This window comes from Varroa destructor, unplaced genomic scaffold (genome assembly GCF_002443255.2).
Source record: "Varroa destructor unplaced genomic scaffold, Vdes_3.0 BEIS01000001.1, whole genome shotgun sequence".
NCBI classification, from domain to species: domain Eukaryota; kingdom Metazoa; phylum Arthropoda; class Arachnida; order Mesostigmata; family Varroidae; genus Varroa; species Varroa destructor.
Window position 1 is genome coordinate 2833528 of NW_019211454.1, and position 9649 is coordinate 2843176.

A 9649-nucleotide genomic window follows, 5' to 3' on the forward strand; every position below is an offset into this window, starting at 1 on the left:
CTTAGTTCACTAGACAAACACGTTGCCATCATCACCACTGCGCGTCGTAAACTTCCCTTGTAGTCCTTATCCGAAGAAACACCAACTAGGTGCTTATTGTCCTCAAGGCGCGATAAGAATCGACAATTATCCACATAACAATATGGAAAAAAAATGGGGTTGGGCATGAACAAGTAACTTCAATGATAACTTTGCTGGAATACGACGTAGACGGGCAGCTTTATCGTCCGCCTAGGTTAGGAAATGACTTACGCGGCGCTTTATCGAACATCTAGTGTAACAAAAATTTCGGGGTTTAAGAACGTTTACGACCATCTCTTTCGCATGTATTTACTATAACGCCAGCTATCGTCAATGGTCAATTGCTTTAGAGATATTAATTACCTGAGATTCCGGTGTGGGCACCATGGCTGGCACAAATTATGTGAACTTCAAGATTAAGTTAATTTACGTGAGGAGGGTACAGCTGAAATATTTACAGCGAAGTGCCACAGATGCAAAGGATCACAACCGCTTGCAGGTTGTACCCATCTTGACTGGAAGGTACAAGTAGTTGCAAAATATAGGATAAAGAGCTTTCGAATACTTCAAAATACGGAAAACATCGGGCAAAACATGGATAGGAAGTAGTGTTAGACCCAGAATCTACAAGGAGCAACTCTGTTCTTGATTGAAAGAAGTTGTTGTTCAAATAAATAGCAACCATTCCAAATATTATGGTAGAGTAAAAAATATGCTGCGACACATGCTATTATCGTTTGAAAATTCACTTAAATTGAGCGGCACAGAAAAAACTTTATAGACAATTTTAGATCGGTCCTGAAGGTAGTTTCTGTGGCCTTTTTTTCACATACTGAGACCTGTGATTACAAGATGAACCCTAAAAAACCACAAGAAAAAATGACTGCTAGGCTCCGAAAAATCTTCGCTTTATTAAAAAGAAGATCTCAATAAAAACTTTGCAGTTTTGAGCCATCCGATTAGAAGGAAAGTTAAGCTACTTGTTTACTGTATTTGTCTCTTCAAGCATACAGTCTTCTATAAGGAACAGCATTTTTCTACCTGTTTCTAGTTTAACTTGTGCAGACGCAATGCTTGTGACCTACGTGAAAAAGATTTACGCTGAAGCTTCTCATGAGCTATGCAAAATGGTGCAAATTTAAAGATTATCAAGGGCAATTTTTCTGGTATCGATGCTAACTAGCGATGCGACAGTGCTTTTTTTGTGATCACTCTCCTTTTGTTGCTGTTCATCAACATCATGTTTGACGCGCCAACGCCCAGTTTCTATGATAATGGGGCCAAATTCCTCCAGACTCCTACGCTCCGACCCTTTCCGAACGAAGAATATAAACAGAATCGAATACTGCAATCGTTCCCGTACGCAAAACCCACTGAGCAGCACATACAAAAAAATTTCATGGCAGGATGTCATGTTGCGAAATAGGATAACTTATCATAGAAAGTAAACAGACTCGCCGTCATTACGAAGCTGAATAAGGTTAACGTAAGCAATCTGATAAACCTCTAGCACGGAAGCAGTTTTTAGTCGGTGGACAGTGTGCATTTGATGGGCTGTGAGGAGTACGATTGCCTCATCGGTAATGGCCTAGAATATCAGCTATATTTAGATTGATATTCTGCCAAGTAACTAAGGGAAATAGACATAACGAATGATTACTACTACGAAGAAATCGTAAACAACCATTTGAGAATGCTTGCCTTCGACTCCACGTGTTCCTGCGTCTAATTTACTATCCGGGTTTTATTGTTATCTATTATCCATTTTGTTACTCTACTTCGTTCGGATAGTCTATTCGTACGTGCTTTTTTCATAGCGGGAATTATTGCATGGCGATTTTTAGAATCACTTGCTCCTTCTCCCCCAAAAACACCCGTACCCCCATAGGTACAATCTTATTTCATGGATACATATAGGTAAAAGCTGTTTGGCTTAGGACGAGCGGTCAAGGGTTCATACGGCGTTCACTATTGCAACCTAAGCATAGGTCAAAATCGGCCAGTCACGCCTTTACGATCGTGTCGAGACGTCTGTAAACCCACAAATACCTTACATTTCAAGGTAATCATTAGGGATATAACCATCTCTTGCTATTTTCACACTTGTCGCTACTCGCAATATTCTATATAGATATATTCTTTACAAACAAGAATCGCTAACAGGTGTGTGCAGTGGCCGCCGCCAGGTGGATTAGTGGGTCAGCGTTTAGCTCGGCATTTGTTTCAGCTTAATTTTTATTGCTAGTTGTTATTTCAACGGCTCTGTACTGACTGTTTGTGACTTTTAAAAAACGGACGCAATAACTGTGGGAGACTTTTCCCGTAAATCGCCGGTATAAACAGTAATATTGCAGTGCTGAAAAGTTAGCAGAATTAGTTCTATTTCTCAGTACTAGAACATCATTTGTAATTGAACAATAGACCAAATTTGGATTCGTGAGAAAGATTACTACGCATTGTAAACGTGCGTTGCATTATTAAGTGGTAATTCAGCTGGTCAGTCGTTTGGCCAGCTACTGGGTCAGTGTTTAGCGGGCGCTCCTTGCTCAAGTTCCTTCAGCTCTTCATGCAACGATTCTGCCACCGATTAACCAGACAGTTGCTTTTCTGTGCGCTGGCTGTCGCTTCTTTACCGTCCTTCTTCGTGGCTGATCCCCAAATCTTGCGACTAACTGTGGTTGGCGCGTCGCAGACGGCCACCGTTACTGCGATCGTCAGTGCTTGAACGTTCCGCTGGTCTAGAGGATGAATGTCAGCTGGGCCTAGTTCGTCCTTCTCACCGTCGATCCATGCATCTGTTGTTTATGTTTCTGTGTGTGGTTCAGTGTGTATTTCTACCTGCCAAACGTTCGGCCCCGCACGGGTCAGGCGGAACACGAGGCAGTCTACCGAGAGCTGCTACCAGCTGCAGCAGTCGATAGTGTTAGCTGGAGTCGTTATGGGAATTTGCTGTTGCAGCGCGCCTCCCGGTACGTAATACGTGCCCGTGTGCGTATGTTTGCGTATCACCAAGAGCAGCAGTACTGGTTGTATTAATGGTAGCTGCAATAGGCGAAACAACGACAGTGAGTGAGTGAGTGCGCAAGCAATTTCCACCCTCTCTTACGCCGTTATACGGCCCTTTCTGGTTATAAGTTGCTGCTCTTGTCCACACCGATCGACGAAATGTCGTCGCCCTTCGACAGCCGGCGGCGGATCACTGGCGTTCGGTAGTTGGTGAGTGCTACATTAGTGCGTTTGGGTGATGGAGGGCAATCATTTTCGTAGCCTGTCGCTAGTAACTTAGTTATTCAGCCCTCCCTACAAAGTTCTGTTCATTCCTGCACTGAACCAATCACATGGACGGCGAGCCAGACAAACAGTCAGTTTGACACTATTTTATTTACCTCGCCATCCCAGCTACAAGCTTGCTATACCAGCAGCAGCGTTTGGAGCCCCATCCAGTCGCGTATTATATGTACACGACTGACAATAATAGCACTGGATTAGTTATCGATAAGCAGCCAGACAAAAGTGGTATCGTCAGTAACAGCACCATACTCAAAGCTGCCGAAGATTACCGGTAGTTACAGTCTTCGTAATAGCGTCAAAGCGAGCCCCGGCCGCAGCGTCAGCAATAGGCCAACACAAAGCTGACGTTATACAACGGAAGATTTGGCTGTCTAATACGCGCACAATATCTACAGCGCTCATTTACTCAGTTGCGTTCCTGTTTGTCTGTCGATCGGTCGGCCGGCCGTTCGATCAATCGCGTGTACTAACCGCAATTCGACGTAAGAGTAGTAAGTGAGTCTCCGTCGCTCTCTGCTTCTGTCTGTTTGAGAGACAGAGATTTCTTGCAGAGGAGAACGTTGCGCTGTTTGGATTTTTTGCCCACTACAACCACCGTCTACGACACGATTTCCGCGGTGAAGGATAGCGCCTTGGATACCGTAAACGGAATCATCGTTCGACCTCTTACCATCAGAAGTAGAGCTGAACGCATAGGGGACGCTTCAAGCGCCAAATGAGCCTCTGAGGAAAAGAGACCGGCCTGAGGCAGGATACGGCAAAAAGGTAGATCCACAACAACCACTGCTACGACAGCGGGACCTGTGCGACACAGCGCAAAGAGCATTAGCCTTAAAAAGACAGCGGCAGAAAAGGCAATAATAGGCTCATCTGGACACCATTTCCATAGCCGGCCTGTCATCGTTTGGTCCCTGAACGTGCATGTGTGGTTTTGCTGTACGAAACGAGCAGCCAGAATAGGTCACAAGCTAGGTTTAACAGAAGGATCCGTTAGGGACTCTGCTCGAATCCTACTGGAGAGAAAGGGAAGCAACAGGACCAGTGACATATAGATGTCAGTTCAGAGACGGATCTCTGTGTTGTCTCTGTCATACAATTGCTCCGCAAAAGTGTGGATGAAAAAAATAAATAACTGAGAAGTCTGATATAGAGGCCGCGAAAGGATAAGTGGTTACGCTAGGTGAAGCAGTGACAAAAACTTGGAATGAGAGGATGGCGGCGACATTGGCAAGTTACAGACGTCTAACTGCTACTGAAGATGTTGTATTAATATTTCCGTTGTTGACGGCAATCTACCAGCAGCAGCAGCGGCAGTGCAGAATTACCACGAGGAAAACTCCTAGTAATAACCTCTAGCAAGTAATTACCGTTATTGTTATTACTATTACTATTATTATCTTTATTCTTGTTCGCGCACTGACGGTATTCTTATATTAAGAAACAGTAGCGGCGGTCTCTTTTTCAGTGTAGATCGGATTGAAGGGACATGTGTGTCCTCACTGGGTGCCGCATTGACCAATAACAGACAACGAGACGTGATATTCTGGCTCCATTGTGGAGTGTAGCATTGACTAGCGCCTCCGTGCTACATATCGTGGATATAAACCGTGTGGATATATATATATATATAGTAGGATTAAATGTGAGTATGCTGTAAAAAGCTAAATAATAAGCGGATAAATTGGCTTATTTTTAAAAGTGTGTGACAAGGATAGCAATGCGAATAATTACGACCTTAAAGTGTCGGCCATATACTCTTCAGTACAACCAGATGGTGTTAATTTACAAATGACTGGGTAGAAACAATAGAATGAGCAGAAATATGCTACGATACATTAGTAAACGTTGGTCGAAGGCAGCTGACACGCAGAGCACAACGCCACAAATGGACACTGGCCATTACCTGCTGTGCAAAATCATCCTACTCGATGGAACTGATCTTGCCATCGAGATACCGAAGAAGGCGCTTGGGGAAACTTTGCTTGAACAAACATTCTACAATATTGACCTGGTCGAAAAGGACTATTTCGGCTTACAGTTCATCGATGCGTTCAGCATCCAACATTGGCTCGATCCAACGAAAGGGGTGCGAAAGCAGCACACAGTTGGTCCACCATACACGTTCCATATGCGCGTGAAGTTCTATTCACCAGAACCGACGTTGCTCCGTGAAGAGCTTACGAGGTATTTGTTCTTCCTTCAGCTCAAACAGGATGTCCTGCACGGTAGACTGCCCTGTCCATACGACGTGATGGTAGAGCTGGCAGGCTTTGCCTTGCAATCAGAGCTGGGTGACTACGAGGTTAAAACGCACACGGCTGAATTTATTTCAGAGTTTCGTTTCTGTCCTGAGCAGAGCGAGCAGATGGAACTCGACATACTTGCAGCCTTTGGCCGGCTTCGTGGTCAAACACCTGCTCAAGCTGAGCTTAGCTATTTGAGTAAGGCGAAGTGGCTCGAGCTATACGGGGTGGACATGCACACTGTGCTCGGCAAGGATGGCTATAGCTACTCGCTGGGCCTGACGCCTACAGGCATACTTGTGTTCGAAGGTAAGACCAAGATTGGTCTGTTTTTCTGGCCAAAGATCACTCGGCTTGAGTTCAAAAGTAAAAAGCTCACTCTAGTCGTTGTCGAAGATGATGATGACGGACACGAACAAGAGCATACTTTTGTATTTCGCCTGTTCAACCCGAAAGCTGCTAAGCATTTGTGGAAATGCGCCATCGAACATCACACCTTCTTCCGCCTAAAAGCGCCTCCACAGCAATCGGCACTGAAGCAGAATTTATTTCGAATGGGTTCGCGGTTCCGTTACTCCGGCAAAACGGAATTCCAGGCAACTGCTCGGGCCCGACCTCGTCGCGCGGTTCAATTCGAGAGGCGACCCTCACAACGCTTCTCGAGACGACAATCACAGCGAGCAGCAAAGGATGCAAGCACAGCGAATACTAACGATATCAGCAAAGACAGTGCACAAAGCTGCAAAAAGGCTGATATAGTAAACAAGAGTATCTGTGGAGGGAGCGACGATTCTCTTGACATGAACCACACCGTAGCAGAACTTGCCGATCCTGAGGACATGGATCTGGCCTCCAGCGACTCCTCGACATACAGCGAGGACGACATCGCTGACAGTTCCTCACTGCTTATCTCACCTACAGCCGCTGTCGACAACAACACCCCCAACACCAACAGCAACACCAGTCAACCCGATCACAAAGGGATGGGCAACAATGGCTATATTTCGACCCCAGCAACACCAACGCCGGTGCCAACAGCCATAAGGCTACAGGCGCCCACAATACAACATCAGAAGAACAAGCAAGGCGGCCGTAGCAGTATCATCAACAGGAACGCCATTATCTCACCTACTGCTGTGGCAAATCGGGAGGTCAGTGGTCTACAGGCTCCCAGACTTACTCCAGCAAACAACAGCCGCGCTCCAGAGTCGCGAAACAACATGCAAGATGCGGACAGTCAACGGCCGCCCCTTGTCAAGCAGATCAAGAATATGATACAAGTCAGCAGCAATGAACGGCCTACAGCGTCGTTGATTCCACAGACAATGCAGGCATCTCTGCATCAGACAACGGTGACAGGGGATACCAAGTCTGACTCTAGAATAGACAATACGGCAAGCAGCACGTGTCTGAGTAACATTGCCGGAACAACCTTGCCCCAGTTTGCTCCAGCGTCAACCATGCCCATTCTCGTTACACCAAACACAACGGGGCAGAATAATGCTACGGCCGCTGAAGCTTTACGGCAGGCGGCTCAACTCCACAAATTCGATGAAGTACGCACCGACATCCGTGTATTCTGTCGAACGAAAGAACTGCCATCGGTTACATCGGAGATTCAGCACCGCCTAGTTGATGCTACTGGAAGGCCTCGCTATGAGCTGCGCTCCGTTAGCAGGACAGGATCGCTTGGGAGTGATTCTTCATCAGGAGCGCAGGAAACTTCGACATGTTCGTCGCTTGACCGAATCTCTCCTTACTCACCGACTACGCCGTTGACGCCTTCGCCACATTCAGGTCATTCGGCCTTGTCCAGGACCGCGAGCCCGCTTCGGCATATGATCAGTACAGAACTTTAGGGCAATCTTTACCTATTTTCATTATCGTAGCAGTGGCGAGCTGTCTCAGTAATGATGATCACAATCATAAAAGCCAAAAGTATTTCGTCTGTGTCACTGTGCACGCCTTGCCGAAATTTGCTGAAAAAAAGAAACGCTCCAAAATGCTTTCTCCCAAATCAATGTAGCCATTACTTCGGACAGATGCAATAGGGAGACCAACAAAAAAATGCAGTACCGAATCGGATACAAATCCATGCTGATATTGCCAATGTGATACTTGAGCACATTTATTATTATTATTATTATATATTATACGTAATAGGTATTCATCTTTACGCAGAAAATACGAGATAGCAAAGAAAGCTATAAGAAAAGCACAACTGCAGATGGTGTTGTACAAGATGCAACTATAACGGCACAGTAGATTATGGTAAATAGAGGAAAGGAATGAAAAGCCGTAGCTTTCAAAAGAAAAAAAAGTAGGAGACAGATAGAATCGGCAATATTAATCATTCGGGCTTCAGACACTCGTCCACAGTAGCTACAAACAAAAACCTGTTTATATAAAATATAGTACTGCGACTATCGGGACCATGTTTTGCTATGAGGTGGTTGTAGCTCGTCCAGAAGAATAGGCCCATAGATGACTGCGCTGCTGGTTGCTTTTAGAAGTAATAAAGAAAACTGTTTATTCAACAACGGATACTCATAATAGATTTATAATGGCATTGAAATTCACTCAAAACTAACAATAGTCACCCTAGGACAACAATTTCATTTTAGTTTAATTTTCAAGCTATGAGCTTTGTCGAAAATCGTACGGTTGATCGAGTGTTAAATACGGACCTAATTTGTTTTTCGGACAATAGCACGCTCTGGGCTGCACAAGAACAGGGTCAAATCATTGAATATTGTAGCTCTTTTTTTTTCAGATACCAAGAAATACACAGTAGTTTAATAAGGCTGCAATATTTCAGTTGTATTGAGCGGGCAAACCCACATATTAGAGCCTAATATTAAATGAAGTACACTTCGACATCGAACTTTGCTCAATTTCTAATTTAGCCTTATTTTGTAGAAAATCCCTGCGTCGAGATTCGTTCAAACCTATAAGTCACAAACGAATCATAGAATAAGAAGATCTGATTTGTTTTTTTATCTGTTGTTCCTCTCCTTGTGGGCAGAGTGACTGTGACATCGAACGATTTTTACTACCGAAATTCCTTACTGTCCAGTTGTAGAACACTCGGTGGCGTATTTTCTTCTGAAATTTCCATATTTTAATAACATCGCCGAGGTTAGGTGTAGGCCGATGCAAACTTTAGCATTTTACTCTGGTGTAATTTTTCGAAAACCTAGTGACGCGATGAAAAGAAAAGGAAACGTTCCACAACTCTGTGTTAGCTAAGTTGTTTGTAATTGTAAGGATATTTTGTAAACTCTTTTGATAATGTTATCATTATCTGATAGAATATATTTCTAGAATGTTTCCCTGTTTTGTCGGTCTAAAGTAGCTTATTTGACTACTTAGGTTCAGTCGTAGGTTACAAATCCGGCGATTGAGCAGCAGCTAAATGAAACAGAATTAGATCAAATCTTCCCCTGCCATTTGGATAGTACTTCGATGACTATTGCAGTTTGTCCGTAATATGTAATGTTGTAAATAATAATTAGTAGACTCTTTCAGAAGAAGTGTTGCTTGTTGAAGATCTAACAATGACTCATTATACGCTCTGCAGTCTGCAATAAAAAAAAAAACAACGCACAAACATACGTGTTGCTGTTGTCAAGAGAGCATTGATTTTTTCAAAGCCAAAATTGAAGAAGACACTTCTTATATTTCGAAATGTCCAGAAACTAGATATGCACGATTTTGACTGATGATGACCTTCTACTATATCTGTCTAGTAATACCATAGTTCCATCACTGTTGAACTTCTACGGTTCCAGGGTGGAAGTGGCCTTTGAATTTCCCTATTGAGACTGAATTAACACCATTCGGAGGTTTCTGCAAAGACCAAAACGGATCGTTTGATTGTGCTGGATTCGGGCTATACGGCGGTAGTCAAGGACGTATATGATTTGACATTTTCATGGTGACAAATGACGCCTTTTATATTCTCTACTTTCGGCCATTTTTTTTTTCCGATGGGTTAATGTAATCTTAGTTGCTGTTAATAGTGAAGGTGCGAATAAATCGTTTTGCCAGGCGGGAACACTTCTTATAGTAATAATAAATAACTACTTAATTAA

The 9649-nt window shown here is 43.9% G+C and overlaps 1 protein-coding gene across 1 annotated transcript; it reads left to right on the forward strand.

The window, feature by feature from the left end:
• Positions 1-2213: 2213 nt before the first annotated feature.
• Positions 2214-8101, forward strand: LOC111242813 (uncharacterized). Its single transcript, XM_022787637.2, has one exon. The coding sequence runs from the start codon at positions 5123-5125 to the stop codon at positions 7412-7414; it is 2292 nt and encodes a 763-aa protein (XP_022643372.1). The 5' UTR covers positions 2214-5122; the 3' UTR covers positions 7415-8101.
• Positions 8102-9649: the final 1548 nt, after the last annotated feature.

What these genes read in the sequence shown, in the direction of transcription:
- LOC111242813 (XM_022787637.2), top strand. Translation starts at nt 5,123, where the DNA reads ATGAGCAGAAATATGCTACGATACATTAGTAAACGTTGGTCGAAGGCA.